This window comes from Rissa tridactyla, chromosome 6, assembly GCF_028500815.1.
Source record: "Rissa tridactyla isolate bRisTri1 chromosome 6, bRisTri1.patW.cur.20221130, whole genome shotgun sequence".
NCBI lineage: Eukaryota > Metazoa > Chordata > Aves > Charadriiformes > Laridae > Rissa > Rissa tridactyla.
The window spans coordinates 36,970,166-36,996,848 of NC_071471.1; the positions used below are offsets into that span (position 1 = coordinate 36,970,166).

Sequence of the window (26,683 nt, forward strand, 5' to 3'; positions counted from 1 at the left end):
TGCAGGGCTGAACCTGGCCCTGGTTCAGGACAGCAGGGAATCGCGCTGGCCAAAAATTGCCCAGGCCCTTTACACAGCAGCAAGTTTTTCTGTTTACATGGTTCATACCGAGGCATACTAGAGAACTGCCTCCAGCCCCTGACATTCCATATTCCTTCAGCCTGTCTCTAGGCTTGTGTGCCTCTCATCTGCCCTTGGGAGATGGCCCCACTGACTCTGAGTTTAAGTGTTACCTTGGGGCCAGTAGCTCCAGGGAGGCCATGTGCACCGGGCAGGCCTGACTCACCCACCTCACCCTGAGGAAGAGAAGAAAGAAAACAGAGGAAGAGGCAAATGCAGTGAGCAGAGCAGCAAGAAAAGGAGCCTGTGGGTTGCCTGAAACGTCAGCAAAGATGTGAGTGGGATGTCCCACACAGAGGTGCCCACCACACACCAACCTACCGTCCGAGTCTCTCTGGGAGGAGAGCAGCATTCGGCTTGTCCTTGTTCACGCATCAGGAAAGATATTCAGGGTGCGAAACGCAGGGACTGAAGGGAGTGGTCTCACTATCTTATAGCAGAGCTAATATTCTTTCTCAACTCTTTGCCCTCTTTTCCCTTTCCCCTGACCCACTCACCAGGGAGGATTTTCTCCCCTACTTTCATCCCTTCCTTCCACCTTTCCCAGAGAAAGGTCACAACCTTGGGCTCATTCCTCTGAGATCAGTGCAGGCTCTTTGCTTGGTAAGTAAATTAGCCAGATAAGTTGTTTCATGTAAGAGGAGCTCGTAGGAGAGGCCCTCGCTGCAGGGTCATTGCAGGGACCCCCTCACCGCTCCTGTGTGCTGAGAGCCACCCGCCCAGCGCACACAGAACAGGATGGGCTCTTAATGGAAAAACCGATGGTTCACTGGAAGAAGAGGCAATAAATTGCATCTGTCTGCAGGAGTGGGCTGTGGTCCGCAGGGGCTATAATTTCCACTTCCTGACATAACAAAAACTTCTCAGTTTATACAGAACTAATTAAAAAGCTCTCAGGTCTTGCCATTTTGCTTGCAGAGCACCCATAAACCAACATGGAGATAACAGGGGACACAGGACTCCTGCCTGCTGGGAACATGCGCCTTCCCCTTCTCCAGCTGACATCTCTTTAGCAGTATCTCTTCATTCCCTTTCTCCTCTTTGATCTAACTCTGTGTCTTTCCCCTGTCTCTCTTTCTGTCTCTTCATTACATCCTCTGGGCTTGATGACCCTACTGTTAATTAGCTGCTGCTGAAGACATTCTGGCATTGCCAGCTTCTGCCTTTTAACCTGCATCAGAATCGACTGTTTCCTGCTTTATTCCAGAGAGCAATACACAGCCAGGGATTTGGCCCTTTCCAGCCTCCTGTTCAGGTCTGGATGCACGAGAGGTATATTTCAGCCTGGAAGTGGGTGTCGAGAGGCACACAGATGGGGAGATGTCTGTACCATAGCCAGTGGAGAGTTAAAGATATCTCTGGGTCCAGCCTCTCCTTATGTGGGTGATGGCAGGGATCCGTGGGCCTGTCACAGCCCCATGTCCAGAGCTCAGGATAGGACTCCAGCGGAGTCTGCAGATTTTCAGCCATGATCCCACAAGGCACCAGTGCAACTTAATTCATTTAACAATATTGGAGCTCCCCTTCTTACCTTTCTGCCAGGGTATCCCTGAATCCCAGGGTCTCCCTGCAAAAGGCAAAAAGACAAAAGAAACTGAGGCTTGGCCTGAGAAGAACAAATCCCTGCCCTTTTCCTGGGGGAGATGCTGGGATGAAAGGGCACTCCATGAGGAAAATTCACCTTTTGCTCAGCATGACTCCACTGAGTCCCTGACCCTTCAGACCTGCGGGACACTGTTACTTGCAGCTGGACTGAGTCCTAGCAGGAAAGGCGCAAAAGCGCTGGCAGCTGGATAACTCATGCCAGCTCCATGACCCAGCTCTGCGGTTCCTACCTCCTCACCCTAGCTAAATATCTCAAAAAACCCAAAAGGGGTGGGTGGTTACAGCTGAAAAACAACAACACCCCCCCCCGCCCTCGCATTTTGGCAAGTGAATAAATGCGAAACTGTGGTGGAGTTAACAATAGCATTGCAAAATCTGTTCCTGAAGCGCTGGTAAATGCTTTGAGAGTGGAAGAAGCCAATAAAGCTGTGTGTGGCAAACAATTTTGCAAGAGGGGCTGATGAGGCATGCCTTGCTCAGTCAAGATGCAACTCAGACGTGTCGCCTGGACAAAACCCATGAGTCAGCACACGGACTGGGCCCCAAAGGCAATACTGAGCTGGGCTAGAAATCTTTTTCAGCTATTTGATGTAACCTCCTTTCCCCCTCCTCCACCCGTTAAAATGTACATGTCTGTCCTTGCCAGGAGTGTCCACCTCTGGTTATCACCTTGCTCCCTCTAAGCAAGGCCAGACATCTCACCTTTGGTCCAGGAGGCCCAGGTAAGCCCTGTAGATAAAATCAAAAGAATCGTTGGAGTTGGCAAATGTAGACGACATTACATGGACTGCAGGGTGATGGGAGATGCTGACTGCTTTGGTTTGAAATGCCACTTGAGAGAGATGATTGGCACTGGTAAGCTCAAACATCCCCAGTCTATTCTTCATGGAGATGACTACAATCTTAACACGCACTCCCAAACAAATTCATGCCCACAGTGCTCCATTGCCCCAGCCTGGTCTCACTGAATCTGAAGACCAAAAAGCTGCTTTGCTTTATGCATTGTGCTCCAGAATCTTTTCTGTTTCTCCGGCTTTGCTTGGGAAACTTGTTCCCAGTCACTGTGCAGCTGTGGAGTAAATCAGGAATTTGCAGCTTCCTCTGACAAGCTAAATAGAGCTAATATATTAACAAACAAACCACTTGTGTTTTTAAATGAGAAATAACCAAACAATTTACCTGATATGAACCATGAAGTATACTGGATATGTGTGTATGTAAATATAAATAAACAAAATATCCATGCAGAAGCTGCCTTCCTGATATGAGCAGACGGAAGGAGAAAACTACTCTAGATACGCTCTGATGCCCTTAGTGTTGCCTGCTTATAGCAATTCAAATGTTTAGTCATCACATCTTTGGTTCCTTGGAGCTCAAAGAGAGATGAGAATGCTTACATGACACTGGACCTCTATATTGTGTGTGGAGAGGCGCTTTTGCCTCAGGGACGAGACTTACTTGCCCTGCTAGCAGGCCTTGAAAACTCTTGGAGATGGAAACCATTTTCATGCTGTAGTCGCTGCAGGGCCATGTTCCCTCCCCCCGCTCCCAGCTCCCAGGAGTGGAGCTGGTTTCTGGTACCCACCTTTCCATCTCTGCCAGGCTTCCCAGGTTCTCCTACTTTGCCCTGTTGTAAGAGAGAGGTACATTAGCAGGATTTTCTGCCCTGTCCCCTGCCATTTAGCGATGGTATTATTTTAAACGTTGCTTCTATTTTCACCCTCTTTGGCTGCTTGCTACCAGCCTGAGAACAGGACGGGGACAGGACTTCAAAGGGGTCGCAGGGATTCTTATCAGCCAGGCTTCTGCTGTGAGCAGGACAATTACACCCCGCATGTTACTTCCTCCCCGTGGCCGTCTGCAGGGGCTGAGAAAGAGGAAATGTGCCTGGTGTCACCCACACACACACGTATGTCTAGATAGCGACGGTGCAGGGCACACACCTCTGCCTTCCCTCCTGCACCCCCTCCTTCCTGGGACCTTCTTCCTCCCCACACATCTGCATCCCCTGCAAATCTCCTGTCCATGGCTATCTTGGCTTCAGAAGAGGCAACAAAGGCCAGAGGAAAGAGCCTGAGAAAGACGAAACAGAAGGCTTTTTTGTAACTGGACTTACAGGTGGCCCAATTGGTCCGGGCTGTCCTGGGGTTCCTTCAGGTCCAGCTGGTCCAGTGGGCCCTGGTGGGCCAGGAGGCCCTGGAGGACCTTGGATTCCTGCTTGTCCTTGTTCACCCTGAGGTTCATTAAAGCAAGGGGTTATCAGCAGGCAGAGCAAACCCTTCACACCACCACCCCAAGAGCCCAAGGCAGGTCAGCCTGAAGCAGAAGAGGTAGGAAGCAAGTCCCAGGTTAGTGCCAGGAGAGGTTTCCAAGAGCAAGACAGAGCCCCGCTGAGGGCGGCCGGGCTCCCTGGGCAGCAGGAGCCAGCACCCTACACTTTGCAAAGACACCTGAGGCCACCTTGTCCCAGGTCTCTTTAAAAGGGATCCACAGATGACTGAGCACTCCAAAGAGATATTTTTCTTCATGAGTCAGTCAAGTACAATTTATATGTCAAGGCCCAACATCTCTTGAGATTCTTAGGAGGTTTTCCAAAGCACTTGATAGTCATATGTGAAGCAAAGCCTCCCGTGACCACACTGGTGCTTCCAGGCAGAGCCACAGTGTCTTACCTCAGCCTAGTTTTTTCCCTGTGCTATATTTGTTGGACAACACTCCCTCTGTTTTGCCAAGGACCAAAAGTAGAAACGCCACAAAACCAAAAGAAAATAACACGATCATCATGGCATTTCTGGAGCCCACCCAAAACAGGCCTATGTACGCCAGGCAGAGCCTGTTTTTGTAAGATTTAACAAGCTAGTGCGTGCAGAGCCACCTGCCATTTTAAGCTCTCTGAAATGAAGCCGTTTCATCCGGTTCCTCCCCAGGCCCCTCAGTAGCCATTCAGCGGCTGTGGCTCATGCGTCAGCAATGTCATCTGGCCCAAAGAACCTGGACACGGGACCAAGCAGCGCTGAGGAGACAGTGGGTTGGAAGCGCCACGTTTGAATACCAGACTGCTGATCTAGAATTGATGAATCCAGCGAACCCCTAAGGCACCATGGCACCCACGCTAAGCTATTAGTCTCATTCCCATTAGTCCCATTCCCTTTTCCTTAGATAAAATATCACAACATCATACTGCCAGCAACCAAATTTAAATTTGAAAAACTCTTCTTGGTGGATCCACGGGAAGCTAGTAATCAAACATGGTCATTTCTCAATTATAAATCAGTGGGTGTGCAGTTGGGTCTGCTGTGTTTATCCTCTCTGCAGCCCTATACACTGCTTCTGGGTAAAACTAAGTCTGCTCTCACACGCTTGTGTGTGCAGGGAAATGCACAAAATCTGTCCCCTGCCTGTGTTCCTACCAAGCGTGCTGTTTATCCTGGCTGCCTTTAGTAAAACATGCAGATACAGGGATATTTGCTTTATTTAGAATGATAAATGAAAGTAATAAGCTGCAAATTTCATCCCTTCTGCCGTGAGCTCTATTTAAAAGAAAATTTCCAACACATGGGCCAGGCTCACGGGAAGCTTGGTCATGTGTGGAACAACAGCCCTTCTCCTCAAGATTGCTGCCTCCTTGCTGCCTGACCCGCATCCCTCACTGGGAAGCCTGCTGAGCCAGGCAGGGAAAGGGCCCTCTCTTTTTCCCATTTTGTAAGTGTATCCTGACTCACCCTGTGCCCCATGCAAGGGGACACAGGATCCTTCCTGAGCTTCCCTATCCTCCATACTCAGTGCTATTCAACCCTCCTGTAAATGGTCTCATAGCTTTTAAATTTGGGAGGAATTTGGATCCAATGAAGACAAAAGGTTTGGAGGACACTGGAGTATATTTCTAGATTTCCTCTTGTCCTGACCTCTCAGCTCAGCTTCAGAGATTTCCCTCCCATTGCATCTCACAGCACCCCACCGTGGATGCACCATGAGAAGGCAAAGGGGGCTCTGCCTGTCTCCCTTTGGCTCTCCCTTCTCTATTCTCTCTGTCAGCCCAGTTCACACTCCAGATTTAGGGCAGTAAAAATCATAGAATCACAGAATGGTTTAGGTTGGAAAGGACCTTAAAGATCATCTAGTTCCAACCCCCCTGCCATGGGCAGGGACACCTCCCACTAGATCAGGTTGCTCAAAGCCCCATCCAGCCTGGTCTTGAACACTTCCAGGGATGGGGCCTCAACAACTTCCTTGGGCAACCTGTGCCAGTGTCTCACCACCCTCAGAGTGAAAAATTTCTTCCTAATATCTAATCTAAATCTACCCTCTCCCAGCTTGCAGCACGATGCTGGGAATGGGTTACTGGCACCCTAGCAGGGAACGGGGAGTTGGGGAGAACAGGAGCCCAGCACGGGGAGCGGCTGGAAGGAGCTCACCCAAACCCCTGTTCACATTGCCTTGGCTTCGCTGCCTCGGACAGAGTGTGCTTTGTCTAAGCGAGTGCCCATCCGTGCAGATCCCTAAACACGCCGAACATTACTACCACATCATTATTAGTGCATTCGGTACAAAAAGACCCCCACAGATCTAACTGGATGGTAAGCGGATACAGTAAGTTGGAGATCAGGTGTCATTTTCATCAGATGTCATTCTATATTTTTAGCCACTGACTGGAGCTATTTTTCAGTTCTTTTAAACACCAGTTAACCACCACCTTGATTGTTCCCCAGCAATGCAGTTCTTGTTCAGCCTCCTAATACAGGTCTCCACTCAGTTTGTGTCTCTGCTAAGTCCAAGCCCAAGTCCTCACTGATGTGCTCAGAGGCAGCGGCAGGATTTTCCTCTCTCAGGCGCTGGTGCTAACATTTATTTTCCAGCCTCACATTTTTTCTTAGTGTTCATACATTGGGCTCCTGGAATTGCTTAGTGCTGGCAGATCTGTAGGAGTGGATTACACTTTGTTGCACCTAGGGAATGAATACAGCAACAGCAAAACAGATCATGGCAAAATTCTCTGGTGAAGTTAGCCTCCGGGGACAGGGGGAATTTGCAGCCCTGGCTGATGACAGGATGCGGGGCAGCTATTCAAGTTTCCCACTTCATCCTGGATACGAACTTCAGCTTTCAAAGCCTTCCCAAGAGGTCAGTCCTTGGCCTGGCTCTCCAGCCTGTCACTTTGAAGGGCAACCAATGCAATCCACAGGACTTTGTGTGGTGCGAATGCTGAATTGATAGAAACTGAACTGAGACCACGGGCTCAAGTGATAAGGTCAGGATGTTGCCAGCACTGGGCAAGGACCAGGCACCTCGTGGTAAAGGCTTGTATTGCAGACTGCAGTTCCCTGCAGCCTACACAGGCAGTGGGGTGACAAAACCGAGCCACTTAATAGAGGGTGCCCAGCACACTTCAGCAGGGTAATTGCAGTGGTTTGTCCACACAGGAAAGTTAATCCCAATTGATGGAACGAGGGAGTTTAAAATGGGCTTATTAAACCTCTGACTATGAACTCTGACTATGGACACTCTCATTCACTGTTCATACGTCCATAATTCTTTTTATGAATTCATTCCCAAAATAAACTAAACTAAACATGAATTATGGCCCTGGAAGCCAAAATAAATGTGTTTACACAAAGATGTAATGCAATTTAATGAAACCATTATAAGAGCTTATTTAAACACATTTTCCCAAGTGTTTTAGACTAGACTAGCCCTTAGAAGAAGCATTTGACTCTTCATTCATCTCAGTTAAATTTCACAGACATTAGTTGCGTTTCAGCAAGAGGTTTCTAACCTCTTCTGGAGATTAAATATGCAGGAACTGACTCCTTAAGGTAGGAGACTGTCGACAGTCCCGGTAACAGTTTCATGGCCCATTTCTTTTACTTTGAAAAACTGGCTTCACTGCACTTCTTTTCAGCCACATTATGACATCAAAGATTTCCTGCGCTTCAAAGAAAGTCCCTCAGCTCTGCCTGCACCTCTTGGAAACCCTACTGTAGGGGAAGAAAGACAGGTAGCAAGCTGATTAATCGCAAGCATCAGGGCATGCTTAGAAACAGGCAACGAGGAGGAGAAGTCTACCTGGAAAGTGCGTCTCTTTATGACCGGAGGTGGAGCCAGCCGCACTGAATTGAGGAGAGGCAACAGCTGAAGAAGATCAAACCAGAAGGTCGCAGGGCAAAGGAGGCCATTAGGGCATCAAGAGTCAGAGAGCAGACAGGGGAGAGAACAGAGAAGAGGGGAACAGAGAGATTGCCGTGAAAATAAACCACCATGCGAGAGACGCGCGTGGAGGTGCGTGGCACGGGTAGCTGCTGGCAGACCTCCTAGCTCCTCCACACTGTGCGTTGCTCACAGGGGGATTTGCCGTTGTGCCAAGCCCGGCAGGGACAGGGTGGCCACTCGCCAACCTGATGCTCCCAGTGCAGAGAGCTTTTACTGCTTTCTCTGCTCAGAGACAAAACTTACTCTGCTCCACTGCTCTCCTCAGGCAGTATTTATCACAAGACATCCCACACACTGGCTCTGCTAAGCTCTCCGGTGACAGGACTGTTTCTCTTAAGTTCTCATCATCAGATTTGCGGTAACTATCAAAATGCCGATTTTGTCTAAGTTTTCCAAGTGCAGTTTCCTATTTCTTTCCACCTCCCTTACAAGAAGCACAGTGTATTGCTGGGCCTCACCCTTCCTCGGGGTGTGGAAGGGAGTGCAGGGAGGTTAGCTGGGGCCAGCAGCAGGCATCACAGCCAGCGAACAGGTCCTGGTGGTGTTCCGCGACGCAACTATCACGGCCAAGGGAGAAGACTGGACCCTGGGGCCTCTGAGTCCCAAGCAGGGTATTGCCTTGGGAGCCTGTGCTTTGCTTTTCCTTGTTTAATGGTAACATCAGCCTCTGACTGCTTACAGCCAGGAATGCTGCCTTAGGGCACAAAGCTGACCCGGACACATAGAAATCAAATGCACTAAAGCTCAGGAGCATTTGTTCATCCTTCTGCTGTATCCAGTTTCCACTTGAACGCATGCTGCTGTCAGCCTGGCAGCCACCGTGCCGGCTCCAGGCCCAGGAATGCTCGTCTGGCCTGATCCACTTTCCTGTTCCTATCAGTTTTCCATTGAAGCTGCTCTTGATTTACACAGAAGAGAAACAGGCTTTCTGTGCACAGGCACAAAAACGTGCCCCTGCGTGCGATGTCTCCCGGTGTGAGCTGCGCACTCAGATCTAAGAGGTGTGCCTGTAGGTCTCCCACCACAGTAATCGTACGCATCCAAGCGGCGCACTTTAATCCCTTTAAACATTGTTCTTTGTGTTTGCAGTGAAAGCAAAGGATCCAGTCCTGTTGCAAAGTGAAGTGGCAACCCAATATTGCAGCATTGTTGCCCTGCGATCAGGCAGCTGCGTTCAAATGCACTGATCCGGACAGCCACAAGCTATCACAACAAAAGCAATGCTGCTGGAAAATCAGCAGGGCTGATTTTACCTGAAGGAAATCCTTCTCTTTCTGAAAGACAGTGCAGGAGAGGTCCCATCGCTCAGGAGAGCGTTCAGGACTGTACCGACCTTCTCAAGGGAGATGTTGCTGTAAATCCCCACACCCCCATGCTAGGTGCGCTAGCAGGTCTGTACGAGTGACCCAGAGCCAGCTGAGCTGGCTCCTCAAGTGGCTGAATTGTATCTGAAATACTATGCAGCTTATAGAAATGCAGAGGAAGGATGCTGGAAAGGATAAGGAGGGAAACAGAGGGAAGCAGTCCTGAACGCAGAGGAGAGACAAGACCAAGATTCAGGTGGGAGAGTTTAGAGAAGGAGCCTCTTCCACCCAGCTCCTGCCCTGCCCTCTCTGTGTCCCAACAGCAAGTTTTTCTCAGAAGGCAGCGTGCAATATTGGATCTGCATCCTCAAGCCTTTGCATCAGAACTGGGTCCCATCAGACCGTTACCCACAAACCTTTAGCGTAAGGATCTGGTTAGACCGCAGGGCTGCAAGGGTGGTACTTAGGTATTCCTAGGGGACAGTGAAGGCACATGACACAAAAGGGGTCAGTTAGACACGTGGCATTTCTGAGAGGAGATGGAGCACAGCTGGTCCTCCTCTCCCCTGAGCTGAGAGCCCTTCCCCAGGGCAGTGCTTTGGAGCAGGTTGAACGGCCAGCTCACACCGAATGGGCAGCCCCACGCCTCGGCCTCCCCCTCACAGCAGCGCAGGCCATATGGACTCATAGAGAAAAAAGATAGGAAACTGCAACACGAGCCAAGGCATACGTCCTAACCTTACATTTCCTTCCTAAGAAAATAAAGATGAAACAAGACTGAAACAACACCCCTGTTTTTTCAGGCTGCTGCTTTTCATTTCCTTGCCCAGAACATCTGACAAAGGACCTTGTCAATCAGTAAAGCAAGAACAAATTGCAAAAATTCAGTCAAATGTGTAGCATTTTTACAACAAGGCTCATCCTAATTTTCATTTTGGGAGAAAGAGAGGGAACTGTACCTCTGTTGTCTGATGTGCGCCTGTGACCAGACCCTTGGGGACAGCCCACCCTTGAGCTGATCTGATGACAGTCACCCTTCCCGTGAGCACGTCTCTGCCTGGGAACGACTCATGGGATTTTTAAAATGTTGAGCTTGCTCCCTGATGACTCCAGAAGTACCTCTATGAGAGCCAAGGAAACGTCACCAGGTTTTGCTGGGATGTGAGGCTTTGCACCTGCCCTTTCCTCACCGTCACAGCCCTGCGGCATGTCACTCCGGGATGCCTACAACCCCCAGCTCCCAAACCAGTGTGTGCCTTTGCCCCCAGGTCTGAACCCAAGCTACTCCCAGTGATGCATGATCTGCATCTCCATTTCCCAGTGTTGCTGTGGGTCCTGCTGCCGCTGTTCACCTTGAGCACTGAGGACAGTCAGAGCCAAGGGCTGTAACAGGAACCCAGGACACCTCTGGGTGAACATTGTTGTTAGCTTCTTTTTAACATAACGATCTAGTGAGCCTTCTCGCTTAAATAAACACAGCTGACTGGGTATTATTGTAGCAGGGCTGGCACATACCGATGGCTCCCTTCTCCCTCACCGCCAGCCCAGCTCATTCCCTTGCCTCTGCCGCACAGAGCATCCAGGGCCCCGCTCCCTCGGGGTCAGGGACCAGAGCCCAGCTAATTGTCCAGAGGCCCACCAAAAATAAACAGAAAGCCCTTAAGCCTGTCTCCCTGTACACCCAGATTACAAATTCCAGGCACTTCATATGATGTCGTTCCAATGCATTTCCAGTGGATTTTCAGCAGTCCAGCTGTTTTTAGAGCTGGTTACATTTTTACCCCTGTAATCCCCTCAAACCCCGTGATGTACTCTCTCCTCTCTTGGCTGTGGTACATGCCAGCCAGCTCAGGATGAAGAAGCAAGCGGGGCAACATCCTGGCTTTCATTAAATGGATGCTGGCATCAATCCTCCCTCTCCTCCTCTTCTTTGCAGGCAGAAAGCCCAGCCGGCTGGGGGACTGGCATTGGGACCAGCTCACCAGGGACCAGCCAGAGCACTGTGGCCAGGGTGGTCAGGATTACTTTCAGGCAGGGCGCACAACCCTTCCCCTCATCTCTAGGCAGGATTGAGACCATGAGGGAGAAGAAAAAGGGAGGAATGATGATAGAGTCTCCCCGAAGTCTACAAACCCCCAACTGCTCCTGGCCATGCAACCACAGCAGTCTGAGGAAGCAGGACAGAGCTCATGGAGCAACACAAGGCATGAGTGGGTGACCTCTACTCCTCCAGAAACCCCAGGTTTTGTTGGGTTTCAGGGTGAGGATACGGACATTCCCTGCTCCAGCACAGAGCATGGGAGGGTCTCCAGGAAGCAGCAATGACAGCATTTAGTTGGGGGTCAGCCCTGGTGGGCAGGAACAGTCTAGAGAACCAACATCCCTCCTGGCAGCCAAGCGCTGCCCTTGGGGCCCTGATGACACAACTTGTTAATGAAACGATTTATATATCCAACAAAAAGCCGTTCAAACAAAGGAGGGTTAACATGCAGGAAGGCAAGGGACATACGATAATAACGCTAATGACTTACCCTGTGTGGGTATTCTGCACACTGACCCTGTGAAAGAAGGGGATTAAAAGGAAATAGTTTAAACCACAAACAGAGAGGACCAAAATAGGCACGCAGGGTCAGATCCAGAAGGTGTAAATCATTGTGACTATATTGAATTCAGTGCAGTTACGCCAATTTGCACCCAACAAGCACCCCTCTCCCCACAGCCCTCTGCTCTTGCTGTATTTTTCAGCCACTCAAAGTCAGAAGGAGCAGCACCAAACCCGCCGAGTCCCTTCCCTGCTCATTTTTTACATTTAATTTTCAACATGTCTCCCATTAAAATTACCTTTTCTCCTTTTTGTCCTGGGGGTCCCTATAAAGGAAAAGCGATTAAAAAAAAGCCCTCAGTAAATGAAGGAGTTCAGCACATGCAAGGGGAAAGGGATTAGGAGGTGGTGCGACTGCAAGGGATGGGATACTTACGGGTTGTCCCCTGGGACCTGCAGCACCCTTTAAAGAAACACATTGTTGTGAATGTGAGACGGATTCCCATTTACAGTGACAAGACAAAACCTCTCAGCGTATGGAGTAGGTGGAAACTCGGCTTTTAAAAACAATTGTGGAGAAAAGTTCCCAAGAGAGATCTGTGTTCCCTTTGTTACTCTGGAGGAGTGAAAATGCACACATGTTCTGGCTGCACTGCAGGGGGCAATTATTAAAAGGAGAGGGGAAAAAATCATCAGGAAAACACACCCTTATTGTTCCCAGGACCTCAGTTGACAGCGCGTCTCCTTGGTCGATGCACTGGGATTGAACCAGAAGCAGCCAGGACTGAAGCCTGAGCTGCAACTGCCTGAGCCAGGATTGCACAAGAGGGGGATGTCAGCTCACCCTTCCACTGAGGAGCGGGGAGGGGGGACCTTCAACATGTGCTTGCCAGAGGCTTAGACTGGCTCAAAAAATAGAATTAGCAGAAGAAAATGTTCAGCATTTCAGTGAGCGAAGGTGGCTACAGAGCTGCTGGCTTGGCATACTCATGTTTGGGGATTTCATCATCAGAGATGTCAAGAGGAACAAGACTGCATTTGGTTTTCCATCAAGTGCAGCCTAAGCTTATAATTTTCAACCAAAAGCATTTTAGTACAGTTCACATATGAAACAGAGCTTCAAGAGGGGAAAGACAGACATTTAATACATAAAATATGCTTTTTTTGTTGTTGTTAGATAAGTTGAAAGCTGCCAGATGGGTTTTCAGAAATCTTTCCATCAACTTTTACTTCTGCTATGAGGCCAACTACGAAAAATGTCAGCTCCCGGTGTATATTTAAAGAACATAATTGCTAACTGCAAGAAAAACATATCCCATGCGTAACTAGAGAGTTGCTGTTGTGACATGACGATCTGATAGCCATAATGTAAAAATTACAGATGTGCATCCCAGCACTGCTATTATAAAGTTACAGAATTAGGGACGTAGCTAGTGGATTAGCTGAACTAAGATTTCCACCCTGCCTATGAGCTCGTTTCCAGCTGAGAGGCACTGTCATTTTAAATCAACCCATCACCCACAGACAGACATTTATTTTTTTTTTTACCATCTCCCCCTTCTGTCCAGGATGACCCTGAAAAAGAAAGAAAACATGCATCAGCTTCAGCCTCTGGAGAAGATCTCTAGAAGATGTTGCCCCTTGCCTCGGGAGGTGCCCGCAGTTACTATACCTGGTCAAGGGAGATGCAGTGCCGTGCATGTGGAGCTCTGCTCACACGCCTAACAGGACACGGCTCCCTGCTACCCAAAACTCTGAGAACAAAGCTCTGGAGGATGAATCCAGGGTGCAAAGGCTCTGCGGGGCATGGCCAGGACAGGGCTAAGCTCCCCTTGTGGTGGCAGAGCAGCTTCACCTGAGCGCAGTGCGCTGTGCCTTGCTGGGGCTCACGTGTGTCCCCTGAGCAGTACGAGAGAGATGCTGCTGGATCTCTCTTAAGGGTGATGTTCCTCATGGCAAAAACAGGGTCCTGCTGTAGGAAATTAGGTGCCAGAGGTATGTGCGACCTGCTCCTTCTCCATTACAGCCTCCGTGGGTTTCATGTCAGTTGGGTTCATAGTGAAGGAGCCTTATTTCTGCCTAGCTCTCTGAAGGATGGGGATAACTTAGGTCTCTCTCTCTCTCTGCTACAAAGCTGATTATAAGGAGGCTCTAAAGACAGCATGGAGGACTTTAGGGTCCTTTCTTCTTCTACTGCAACTCTTTGCAGCAGAGCAGTGAAGAGAAAGAAGCTGTAGGGTTGACTCCAAATGAAGCTGTCAGCTGTCTAAGGCAGAGGGACGGTGCCTAGGGGACCTGCTCCGTCTGTCTGACTCAGGGTGGGAGTGCCTGCTAAGGCTTTCCCTGCAGCAGCCAGGCTGTTGCACTCGTGAAGTGCTATTTTATAGATTTCCCTAGAAAGGGAGCAGCCCCACTCTGCCTTCTCTAATCTCCTGACCTCTGCATTTCCTCCAAGGCATCTGTGGTATCCTCCTGCCTGCCACCCTTCTAATTTCCTTTTAATCCATGCATTTGCGTGACATTGCAAAATAATCCTCTTAAAAACATACTCTATAACACGCAGGCTGGCAGGACAGTGGGACCTAGCAGGAGGCAGGGCAGAAAGCTTTGAGAGAAGCTGTTTGCTTACCGGTTTGCCGTCCAAGCCAATAGGGCCCTGAAATAAAAAAGGAGAAATGACAAGAAATGCTTTCACTGGGGTGTCTGTCCATCTGCCCCAGCAAGCACTACATGTCACAAGATTGCACAGACTGGGGAAAGGACACAGAGGTGAGGTGACTCTCTCTGCCCTCCTGCCGAGTCCCAGCAGGTTCCTGGCCCACTGGGTACCAGCCCAGTTTCCCAGTTGCTTCTGCAGGGACCTGCTCACTGTCAGCCCATTTCAGAAGCAACGCCGGATACAAGAAAGGAAGGGAGGAGGGATTCATGGTCAATTTACAAAAAACCCTCAGCATTTCAAATTACGCAGTGTACTGTAAACTAGTTGGAAATCGGCGAGTTTCTTGAGACTTTGATTTAAAAAGGCACCCACCTTTGGGGGAAGAAGAATTTTTGCAAATGACAGAATAATAAAAGTGTCCCAGGGAAGAGGTGACATACAGCTCAGCTTCATTCTGAAGGTACTATTTGATGAGAAACAGGCTCCACAGAGCACTGTCCCACCCGGCATTTTCTCATGAGCTGGGCTGATTTGTTTTCTGCTCCTCCGAAAGCCAAAGACCACAAAGTCCTGGAGAGATCTGCTTCTCCTCAGCCCAGGGGCAGCTCACAGCCCCTCTTTTCGCAAAGGGCAGAGCCATGGAGCCCGGTCAGATGGCTCGGAGGCTGCCAATTCCTCCTGTTTTCTAGGCGTGAGAGTCTCCCCCATAGACCTGCTCTGGCACATTGTGTGTCCTGGAGCAGCAGCTGAGCTGCCTGGCGGGAGCAAGGATACGGGGAGTATTTGTGTTTGCCTTAGGCTTCCTAGTCATCCAGGATAAATGCATAAGAATAAATAGCAACTGTTTGAGTTCTCTAGCAGCCTCAATGCTTCAGAGGAGTGTTGCCAGCAACTGTAGGACTGAAATTAAATTTGCGTTGTCCTCTCCTGGGCTTGTTTTCCATTCCCTTGCCCGTCTGTAACAGCGTTGGAGAAGAATCGCCCCCCCTTATGTTTTTTGTACTTTCCCTTTGGCGTGACTACAGTATGGCCCCCAGCCGACCTGCATCACGCAGGGCGCCATTTGGATTGCTGTTACTCACCGCTATTGCAGTATCACCTAAAGCCTCAATTAAGGTTGGAATTTCACCTACCTAGGGGTTATTTTCTTTGTCTGGGGGTATTTCTTAGGATGGTTTTCTTTTACTGAACAGCTCTGCTTCAACTATGTTATTTTAACACTTTGGGGGTTTCTAAATTAATTTCCTTTTGGAGTTGTGTGGTTTGTTTTTTGGTTGGTTTTTTTTTCCCTAAGTATCATTTAAAAGAAAGAAAAAACAGTTCAGATCAGCTCCTTGGTCTCAGACAGAAATGGTGAGATACAGCAAGCACTACTGACATTTCCCAGTAATATTGCACACCCATACCTCATAAATTAGCAGTTACACTTACCGGGAATCCAGGAAAACCTCTTGTTCCAGGCTGTCCCTGGGAAGGACGAAACAGAGACAGCAGTTTAGAAGAACTGAAGTAGATTTTGACTGACCTAAGTCCTCCCTACGTAGCCCTTCCTCCAGCCTCTGCCCATTTATCCTACGACTCTCTGAAGAGCTACCCAAGACCCAATTCTCATCCAAGGGGAAAGCGTCTTGGGAAGGAGGGGAAATCTCTCATCCCAGCTCCAATTTGTACGGGGCCAAGAAAATCCTGGAACGGGTCCAGTTTGGACTGCAGGCAGTTTCCTTGAAGTTTCTACATTAATTAAGTGGGTGTCCCTAGCCCATACGCTAGGCTTTTGGAGTATATTCCAGGGGCTGAGCTCATTTTATGGCAATTCTTTCTGCCATAAACTGGAGGCGTTTAATGTAGGGTGCTGCTCTGTGCAAGACAAACCTTGCAGGTCACTGGTGTCAAAGCCATCCCTCTTCTCCTCCTCCCCTAATCTCATGTCCCAGTGCATTCATTTCCCTCACAAATAATTCCGGAGAAGAGATGATTAATTTTTTTTTCTTTTCTGTTTTTTTCCCTGTGAGAGCTAAGAGAAAAAGGAGAGTTAAGTAGTGTGATGAGAGGAACATGAGCACCATGTCTTTTCCCCCGCCTCTTTCTGGCTAGCCAGCGTTGGCTACCAGTTTGGGATCAGGTACAGCAAATACTGGCTTGGGATGTGTTTGGCAGCTTCTTCATCACCCACTTAAAAACACTGAAAATAAGAAAATGTCCTGGCTGTTCATTTTTCATAGTTCTTCAGTTTCTGGGACCTGTGACATCCCAGGTCACAGGATACCCTAGATTTGTGGGTATCCAGAAAAGATATCACTTTACTTAAGGATTTTTTAATCTCAATTTCCTGAAAAATGTGTTAGCCAAATCAGGAAGCAATATGGACCAGACTTCAGCAGATCTGGAAGCACACCCATGTAGATGGAAACAGCAGGATGAGGTAAATCCTCTACCACAGTCGTCGAGTGACCGCTGCAGCGTCTTGGCTTCCCTGAAAGCCGTGCTATGATGCCTAAAAGCCCAGGTTTCTTCTGTGTTGTCATGCTTTGTTTTGGGGAAGAAAATGCTTTGTTAGGCAATTTGAGATACCATAACCAGAATCTTTGAGTCCCACAAGGGTCTCCTATGAAAGAGCTGGGTATAAACAAGGGTTCACTTCTGACAAGAAATGCACCTGGGTGCATCTCTGCATTAAGCAGAGCTATCACTTGTGGTGCCAAGGGAAGGGAAGGGGAAGGAGGGGACGGGCATGCTGGGCTGCAAGGCTGAGGTTTGCCGCAGCGCAGCAATGCTAATCCCTTGAGAGAGAGTTCAGAGCCACATTGTCAGGGAAAACCTTCACCTTCAAGTTACATTTCCTCCAGCCTCCCTCTGCTTGCAGAGAGAATCAGAGAAGATCTGGCCCTTCAGAGATGGGGCCAGATAACCTCTTCACGGAGTTTGAGGGATGCCCCTACCTCAAAACGCCTTGCATTGTGCTGAACGGTTGTGGTTTTATACACAACGCTAGCAGAACCTAATCCCATTTGCACTGTTTTTTCAGTTTTGCGAAGTTGAACTTGGTCAGCTTTGCTTTGCAAGATACATATAAAACCACCTGGTCGTGTTGGCCAGTGACCAGGAGGGAAGATAGGCTATAAATTAAAGGATCTGTCCATCGCTGGTTTCTGAAAAGGCAAGAATCAAGAAAAGCCTAGCCACAATTCATTAATTTTGGTTCGCTGCTGGACACCTCCCTGTACAAGAAGTGCTAAAAAAAGATTTACGGAGAAAACCTGGAAATTGTGCAATTTGGCTTCCTCTGCAGACTACAGACTGCTGCCTCTTTGTCCTTAGAGGACGGCAGAGTGATTTGCACGGTATCAGGCCAAAACAACAGTTCAGCAGCGAGCAATTCCAAGAGACTGGTTTTTTTGGGTGGCTGTTTTTCCTTGTCTTCTTTTTAAAATGTTGATCGTATGAAGTATGCAATCTTGGGAGCTGCCAAATCATGGAGACTGTCTGTTTCTGCCACTATTGGTGCACTGTCCCTCTCTGGCCAGAAGTTAAGCAGCTCTGAGCTCTAGCGAAAACTTTAACCTCCAAACAAAAATCTGGAAACTATTTGTCATCCCACGTCTTTCCGAGTGGCTCCTTGGCTGGGGTTTCCATGTTTGTCTTCAGTGCTCAGCCATCCTTTTGACCTATCACCAGCTCCCCAGGAAACTGGATCATCTTCACAGGGGGTGAAGTGTGGAGTTGTGCCAGTCCTGGCACCTCGGAGCTTTGACTAGGGTAAGCAAAAGCCCATTTAAAGTATCGTTTGCCATCTAAGTTCTCTGCTGCTTTGGAGATGCAATGTGTTCTGCGCTTTCTCAAACAGCAGAAAAGGCAAAGCAGCAGCACCAAAGCAGACATGAAAAATTGTCCTGCAGACCAGGCATGTCTTCAAGAAAACAGTGGTGCCTGTCTGTGTTTGTAGGACCTTCAGTGACAGGGACTGACAGATTTTCTCTCCAATTACTATAACCACACTATCCAGAAGGCTGAGAGATACAGCTTGGAGGAAATAGCAAAAGTAATGGGACATTTACCCTCCAAAACCTGCTGCTTGTAGAGCAAGGTGGCCTCACTCAGACCTTGTCATGGAGGGACCTGCCAGCCCTTCCTCCTGGCCTGGCCACACGGCCACTCTGCTGAGCATAAAACACTTGGGGAGACCCGTTTGTGTCCTGGGCTTCAGTTCTGTCACTTTTCAAACTCCAGCATGCCGAGCAGGTGGGCCTGGGAACTGACAAAGCTGTTTCTTATTAGAAACACTTATCATGGGGCTTTTGCAAAGCTAATTGTAAAGCCAGATGTAGCCAAGTGTTTGCACTGCCTAGGTCTCTCTCACTTGACCTCCTCTGTGAAACAAAAGTTGCCGGCAGCCCATCCTCTCTGCGGGTCAAGGACGGTGCTCTTCACAGGTTAATCAAAATCGGAAGTGCCCACTAGGAGGGAGAAAATTGAGTCAGCAGGTCTTTTTTCATGGAAATCTCTGGTGGAGGCTGTGCAAGGGTGGAGTAGGAAGGACTGGCTGCATCTGCACAAAAGCAGAGGCTTGATGGCTGAACCACAGTGCAAGAAATACCCGGCATTTAGGGCACGTAAATGCTCCAACCCTTCATGTTGGTCTTTTTTATGACCCCATCCTTGCAAAAAGCTTTGTCTGGCTGACTCGTTGCACCTGGCAGGGACACTTCTGCTGGAAGAGGGTGCAAAATCCTGCCTACACTTTTCTCATCTCCCCAGCCAGCTAAGGGACTTTCCAGACAGCAGTAACTGTGCCGTCGAAGAGTTTCCAAGGTTATGGGTACTTGACAAGGACCTCTGAACAACCCATGTTTGGGAGTTCCCCAGTCACCAGCTTAGCTCTGATCCTGCTCTTCTGCAAAATCAGGGAGTTCGTCCTCTGCTAATGAAACCAAAGGCATCAGCCAGACAAAGGGCATATTTTCTCCAAAAGCAGTAGCAGCCCTGTTGCAAGAAGGAAATATGCTTCTTCCTTTAAATACAGGAATATGGTTTCCTCGCAAAGGAAGGCTTCCTCATTTGTTCTGGAGTATAAGCTGTAATTTCATTATATATAGTATATAATAACAGTATAAAACCAAGACTGGTTCAGCATGGGAACCACATTATATAGGGTTTTTGCTCTCTCCAGCCGATGCTGTGTCTTACCGCCCCTCCTAAGTCTTTCCCTGTAACTTGCCCACATCCTGCATCAGTCAAAAATAGAGAGAAAAACCACTTACGGGTGGACCACGGGGCCCGATGATAGACATGCCTGCTTCTCCTGGAGCACCCTGCAGAGAGACAAGGGAGAGGAAAAGGGGTGAGAAAAGGAGGAGTGGAAACTACAAAGACAGTTATAATCCCATCAAGACCAGGGTTAAATGACAGTCCTCAAGGTGTGAGACCTTCAGGGCTTATGGGGCAGCTGCTGTTCTGGACTCCCGCAGCTCTTACCCCACGCTTTAGGAGAAGAGATACTGTTTGGAGCTACTCAGGCATGTCAGAAAGTGGAAGCTGCACAGCAATGAAAACTAGAAAGACATAAAGCACTTTCTGGCAAAACAGAGGTTCTGCCCTATTACAAGTGTGAAAGACGGCCTCAAATCCTTGCTGTTTTCTTCCTGCGAGTCCAGGAGGACTGTGTCCTGCACAAGAAAGAAAAGAAGAAGGGATGTGCTGGGCTCCAGGGAAATGGGAGCTGCGGGCAGCTCACTGGCTGCCTCCAGAAGCGCCTCCCTTGTGTGCTTCTCAAACTCAGTTGGGATGTGGATGAAAATAGCAAAGTCCTTGCTGGAAAGCAAAACAGCTGCCTCTCCAGCTCCTAGCCACCCACGACGTGTGATGGGCAGGACATATCCCTGTCTTTGGGAAACACAGCATATTCCTGAGGGCAGCTCCAAAAGCGCCCGGGGCTGAGGAACCTTGGGATGGAGCATTCCATAAACCAAGCAGCCTGCAAGAAAGCAGAGCTCTCTGCAAAACAAAGCTGAGGCCTGCCGAGGACCTAGGACTCTTACGGAAGGCTTTGGGAAAGCATGGACAATTAAGAGTGATTTTTCCTTTGTTTGTTTGCTTGCATCTATCTGCTGTCCCTTCATGTTGAAAGCTTTGGTGGAGACGTGCAAAGGTGCAAGGACATGCAGAGAAAAAGCAGGGCGGCTTCAGGCAGTGAAATCTTGGCCTGCTAGGTAATGTTGGTTGACTCCAATGAGAAAGCAGAAACTTGAAAGCAAGGCAAGAGAATCTCTGTCCCACCTTTTCCTTCCTTGCTGTTTTTCTCGCTCTCTCCTATGAATAGGAGTACACAGGCCTGGTATGGCACAGATGGTCCCCCTATCAGGTGAATATTCACCCCTTTCCTAGTTTCTACCTGTTGTTATTCAGTTATTCACCCTCCCTAAACACCTCCATCCTGCTGTTTTTGCAGGTAGGAGGTACTCACAGCTCTTGGGAAAATACAGTAACACTGAAGTGTCAAACACCTCAAAACACGGAGGCCAGCAGCAGGATGCTTTGCAAACCACGGCTTCTTTGGAGGGACAAAACACCCATTTGCTGCACAGCAAACAGTTTGGGAGGTGGCTTCCTGCAGGCTTAAACCATACCATCTGTTTTCCTTAGGAGGAAGAGATCCCACCAAGTCAGAAGTAGAAGCGTGCCGTGCCATTTTGTTCCTTGCCACGGCTTGCACGGGCAATCAGGCTAACCTGGGAAGCGGAGGGGAGCTACGGGTTGATCAGGGCAAGGGGAGCTGCCAGCAGGGAAGGAACTCAACAGTTAAAACCCAGGAAGCCTCGAGGGAAGCCCTGTATGTGCCTACTGGCTCTTATGCTGTTAGTAAATTGTCATAAACAAGAAACGCAATGTCTTTGGAGGCTGAGTGGTCTGGAAGGAATTTGGGAGATAAACTCGCATTACCAGAGATGAGAGGGCAGCCTGGGGGGGTGTGTGAAAGCCCAAAGCTGGCTGCAGTGGCTATGACTGTGACCAGGGGGCTGACCCTAGAGGAGGACAGTTGGGGATGCTATGGGCTGCGAGGAGCCGACTCACCTTCTCTCCGGGTTGCCCTTTTAGTCCCTGGTCAGTGGCACCCATCACAGCCATGTGCAAGAGGGTGCAGGGGGCGGAGAGAGAGAGAGAGAGACACAAACACAGGCATCAGCGGCAAAGGCATGCTCCCCCGCCCCAAAACCCTGGCTGTGGGGCTGGGATGAGCAGATTGGCCCCAGCTCCTGCCCCAGTCCTCCTTCCCATCCTCACCGTGGGGTGCCCGAGCAAAGAGCGGCTCCAAAATACAGTGCTCAGCCAGGCAGGGGATGGCCCCACCTTGTTCAGGGCAGGGTTATTTGGAATGGGCAGCTGCCGGTGGCAGGCAGGGGTGCATGTTAGCAAGCCCACGGTTAGCAAGCCCAGCTGGCGCATGAGGTGGCAGCAGGAGGCACCCAACCCAGGGGGATGCTGAACTAGAAGTGGGTCTGAGCAGTATGGCAAAGGGGATGGAAACACACTCCCCCCTGGCACGTATCTGATCAGCATGGCTGGCCACCCTGCTGTGACCAGGAGAGCCCCTCAGGTGTGGAGCTCAGGGAGGGTGGCTTTGCTCAGGCTGATACCTGCCAAGGGTCATCCTAAAAGCCACACCAAAACCTTGGGGTTTGGAAGAGGATGAGGAGGACAAGGTACATGCGAGATGTTTTGACTTACCGGCCGCCCAGGGATCCCCATCGCGCCTTTGTCCCCCTGGCAATTAAGGCAAAATCAGAGGCAATTGGAAACTGGCCAAAAGCAAGGTTATAAAAACAGCACAAATGAGCTGTGCCACAGACACAGCTTCCTGCTGCGCTGCAAGCATCCAGGGATTTTGAAAAAGGAAGAAAGCAAGTGAGAGAGAGATGAAAGTGTGTTTGCATGTGCCCGAACCTGTCTTTAACAACATGCATAAGCCACTAGTTCACTTGTGCATATGGCAAACCAGCACGTCTCACAACAGAAATGACATATAGTGATTTAGGCATCAAAAGGAGGGCAAGAGTTTGCAGCCTAACAAAGTATAATCCCAATTTCCAACACTTCATAAAATTCAGGTCCTGGGAACTGACTTCTTGCAGTAGCCAACTGTCACATTTTTTTCCCCTAGTGTTAGCTATTTATTTATAGCATTATCACTTTAAAACAGGATTTTCTTAGAATTGAAAATACGGTCCTGTCCAGAAGCAAGAGAAAAATGTGGGAAAACAAGCTGACACAGGAAAAAGCACGTCTGGAAGAAGACATATGAGCAGCTGTGTTCAGTGTCCTCTATCCCTTTGAGATACTTCTCAGTGAATTGTCAGGGTGTGAACCATCCTAACAGTGGTTTGGGGGATGACTTTGGGTCAGGTGACAGTGAACAGAGCCTTGTAAACACATGAACACAAGACTGGTGGCAATTTTCTTTAGCCACTTACCTACAAGGCAGTGTTCTGCCTCTTACAGTTAAATTTAACTATGCAATTTAAAAAACAAAAATAATGATCAACCCCCTCTGCATTCCTGGTCACCAAATTTGAAGGCTGCGCAGATTTGGAAGATAGAAGCTGATTGCTGAAAGGATCTTGATGATTATGGCTTCAGCGGTCATGTAGCTTTTCCTATATATTTTGCAAAAAATGACATGATAATGATCTCTCAGTTCTGCTTCCAGCAACGTTTGGAGTTTCCTTATGTAAAACGGAGCGTTCCTGCCTGTGGCTGCCTTCATCTGTAGACATAAATCTGGTCTTCTGGTTTCTGCAGCTGGAGACATCAGCCCCATCGGTGTCACCTCTTTGTGCCTTCCCCCATGTTCAGTCCCAATGTGCATGAACACAGTCTGAAATCTCTGGAAGGGGAATGCGCTTAACTCTATCTGTTTTGCTGGGTGTACGCAGAGGCTCCTCTGGCTGTGCATCCCAAACTCGGATGCTATTGCCTGGGATCAAACCGTTACCTGGTGAAAGCCTAGCCACTTCCCTCTGCGGATCTGGGGGGCCGTTTGGTGTTGGAGCATTCTTTTCCATGCAGCGCATGCTTTGACAAATTGAAAAGCGGCAATACATGCATTGCAAAAGCATCCCTTGCAGATGGATGCAACGCTAAACAGCTGCTTGATTTTAAATTTTGTAGATGATATATTATGGGAAACTGCTTTCTTCTAGGGTTTTAGGCGGGTTCTCAGTCCCACTAATATTTGCTAGCAATACTGTTCTGTGTGCCGGCAGCGAGCAAAACTCCTGGTGTCAGCATCTTGCCCTGGGATTACTTTGTGGCTGCTGGAGAACACAATGCTGAGCTTTCCTGTGTTTTTAGTCCCTTAAATGCTGCTTTTCTCCAGAGCTGAGCTCCCTCCTGGTTTGAGGTAAAAGCTGATTTTGTTTCTCTTGGCTCTGCTGTAGCTGGTGCCCAAGCAGGAAGAGCCTGAGGTCGCGGCCGAGCTGTGTCTGGTCTCCAGCGAGTACCTGGTGTCCGAGTGGTACATGACAACACCGTGTCTGGTATGTGGCTGCGCAGCGTTACAGCCCTCCAAGCAATAGCAGCAAAGGGGGGAGCTCACGGGAGGACAGCAAATAAATGCCAGATGTTTATAAGGAAAGGTTGTCTGTGACAGGGAGCCAGGAAAGAGCGCTCGTGGGTGGATGATACCGTGTATGTCGGTTACAAAGTCATGCAAAGCTGCCTGCAGCTCCCACACTGGAGCTACAGGAGCATGAAAGGCAACAAGCAGCCTCTGTCCTGAATGAGGGGGAGAGCCAACACTACAGTTTGCATTTTGTTCATTAGGAAACTTGCTGTTACGGCTGTTGCAGTCTCCAGGTAAGCAGCAGCCCGGGGAGCAGGGAGCCATCGCCAGGAAAGCACGCAGCCGTAACCCTGAAACCCACACTTCTTCCTCACTCATGACTATCTCAGATGCAGATACTGTTATTATGGACTTTTGCATTTGTCCCAGGCCTTTTAAATCCTCCTGCAACTAGCAAGCCTCATCAGCAAGAATACTGCACCTCTTTAACCTCAAAGGTGACAAAGGCATCTTCAGAAGTAGAGTATTTCCCACATGCAGGGGGCTCATAGGGATTATATTACCCTTAAATTTGCTCCTACAAAGCTCCTGTGGTCCCTGCTCTGTTATGAGCCATGTCCTGTTTGCAATATGCTGTTCTTCCACATCAGGTTTGCTATGCGAGATCACTACTTTCTCTCAGCTTACAAACCCCAGGGGCCTTCTGATGAAAGTACTGCCAGACAGAGAGCACGAGGGAACAAAAAAGAAGGAATGAAGTATTTACCTGGAGCCCTGGTCTTCCTGTAGGGCCCTGAAACAAAATACACAGAAACAGCGAAAGTTAGCCTCAAATCCTGAAGGGAGGGCTTGATGAAGAGACCAAATCACATGTAAGGGTTTAGGAAATGGAATGGTTAAAAAACTCTCCACAGCTTCTTAACCATCAGCTCTGATTGCTTCAGTTTCCTAATCCCCTCTTTGTTAAGTTTTCTCTCATTTCAGCATGGCTCTACCCACAGCTCTCTGCACAGGCTCTGAAGGTATCTGCAAATCCATGGAGAACGAGCTAATTACAGGGCTCTGACTTTCTTCCTTAGTTTCCATCTGCTAAATATTATTTTTTCATGTATGGAATTGCTGCAGTTGCCACAGAAATGTTGCATGTTCAGAAATGGGAGAGAAAATGTCCGTGAGAGGATCTTTTCCTTCGGATGTGGTCCAGACAGCGAAAGAGTCCGGGAACCTCAGGACTATTGCACGATTTCATCATTTCCTTCCTTCCTTTGCCCCTTTTAGTCCCAATCTCACCAAATTTCTTACGTGATTGCGGGTTGCCCTTCCCTTCACCAAAGCCTCGACTGACTTCAAGAATAACGATGGGAGCATCTGTTGGGCAAGAGGAGAGCATGAAGGCCCCTTTGCCTGGTGGGGTGTTGCTCATCCATTTCCCTGGCTTTTCTCCTGGTCATCCTAGACTACAAGCAGGGCTCAGCACGTTTCTAACGAGTCTAACGAGTACTTCGTGCCCATCCCCACACTCAAGCTGACAATGGCACCAGGAGCTAAGCCCTGTCACCTGGCATATTGTGTTTTGCAAGCTGTGAAAAAAACCCCGGGAAAGAGATGTGGGGTTGTCAGCATTTTGGAGTCGCTATACAGAACATTGTGTATGACATCCAGCCAGGCAGGAGCCCAGGTCTGTTGCTCATAAACTTGAGTTTCCATGCGGTTTTAATCACGAGAAACATGGGGGGGGGGGGGGGGGGGGGAAGCGGGGGGGATATTTCCTATAGCAACATGGAGGACTCTGCTTGACTCTTCAGCAGCGAACTTTTGCTCACAGCAACTGAGCTGCTCTCGCTCACCAGACGATCCAAAACCCCAGAAGACCAGAATGAGAAAAAGGTGCTGTTAGCCCAAGACAAATTCCACGTTGGTTAATGATGCTCGGTCTGCCCAACTTCCTCTTGTTATTTCCATGGGCTGCAGCATTCCTCGCGGCCTGTCCTGAAAGTCTGCGTGCAGAGACAAGTTCAGGGGTCGCAATAAGCCGGGTAGGATATGGTAGCGTATATTGTTAGCACTTCTCTGGTGGTCCCATGTGTTTCTGCCAGACTTCAATCTTTCATTACGATATTAAATTTCTAACCCTTATTGCTGCAGAGAAAGCCTGGTGCGTGCATCTTCCTCACCCTGCAAAGGCGCAGACTGCTCTCCAGGAAACGCTGGCTTACTGATTTCTCTCCAATTTCTCATGGCAATAATAGAAATGCCAACGCTGCTACCAATTTTGTGCCCCATCCCTTTAGTGCCAACAGGTGCCTGCCCGGGGCAGAGTGGCAGGGACAGCTCTGGACGGACTCCACTTGCAGCCCCCTCCAAAGTACTGCTTTCCTCCCAGTAACCCAAAGCTAATGCTGAAATACCTCCACTTCAGCAGCCAGTCCTGAAAGCCCACTGGTATAAGCTATCGCTGAAGGTTTGCATGGCTCAGGGCTTCCAGCCGTAAAACGCTTTCAGACCTTTTGGCCTGGAAGGTGCAACTTTTTAGAAGATTGTTGTCATTAAATTGGGCTGTGCTCGTGTATCTGTGAGAGTTCAGTCTATAGCATTTCAATTTGACGAAAGGGGCAAATAGGTTGTGCAGCAACCACTCCTCAGAACTGCGAACTCAGTCATCTGCAAACTGTTTAAGACATTTTTGCATG

General features: G+C 49.0%; 1 protein-coding gene across 1 annotated transcript in view; it reads right to left on the bottom strand.

Moving 5' to 3' along the window:
* COL13A1 (collagen type XIII alpha 1 chain) overlaps positions 1-26,425 on the bottom strand; it is a 73,415-nt gene extending 46,990 nt beyond the window's left edge. The window contains exons 1-16 of the mRNA XM_054204938.1: positions 26,402-26,425; positions 24,760-24,786; positions 22,160-22,195; positions 19,696-19,746; positions 15,869-15,904; positions 14,408-14,434; positions 13,327-13,353; positions 12,215-12,241; positions 12,078-12,104; positions 11,768-11,794; positions 7,789-7,854; positions 3,842-3,958; positions 3,311-3,352; positions 2,428-2,454; positions 1,652-1,687; positions 234-296 (exon numbers count right to left, since the gene is read on the bottom strand). Coding sequence (XP_054060913.1) covers positions 234-296; positions 1,652-1,687; positions 2,428-2,454; positions 3,311-3,352; positions 3,842-3,958; positions 7,789-7,854; positions 11,768-11,794; positions 12,078-12,104; positions 12,215-12,241; positions 13,327-13,353; positions 14,408-14,434; positions 15,869-15,904; positions 19,696-19,746; positions 22,160-22,180 — 594 coding nt within the window. The 5' untranslated portion in view covers positions 22,181-22,195; positions 24,760-24,786; positions 26,402-26,425. The remainder of the gene's footprint in view (positions 1-233; positions 297-1,651; positions 1,688-2,427; positions 2,455-3,310; positions 3,353-3,841; positions 3,959-7,788; positions 7,855-11,767; positions 11,795-12,077; positions 12,105-12,214; positions 12,242-13,326; positions 13,354-14,407; positions 14,435-15,868; positions 15,905-19,695; positions 19,747-22,159; positions 22,196-24,759; positions 24,787-26,401) is intronic.
* Positions 26,426-26,683: the final 258 nt, after the last annotated feature.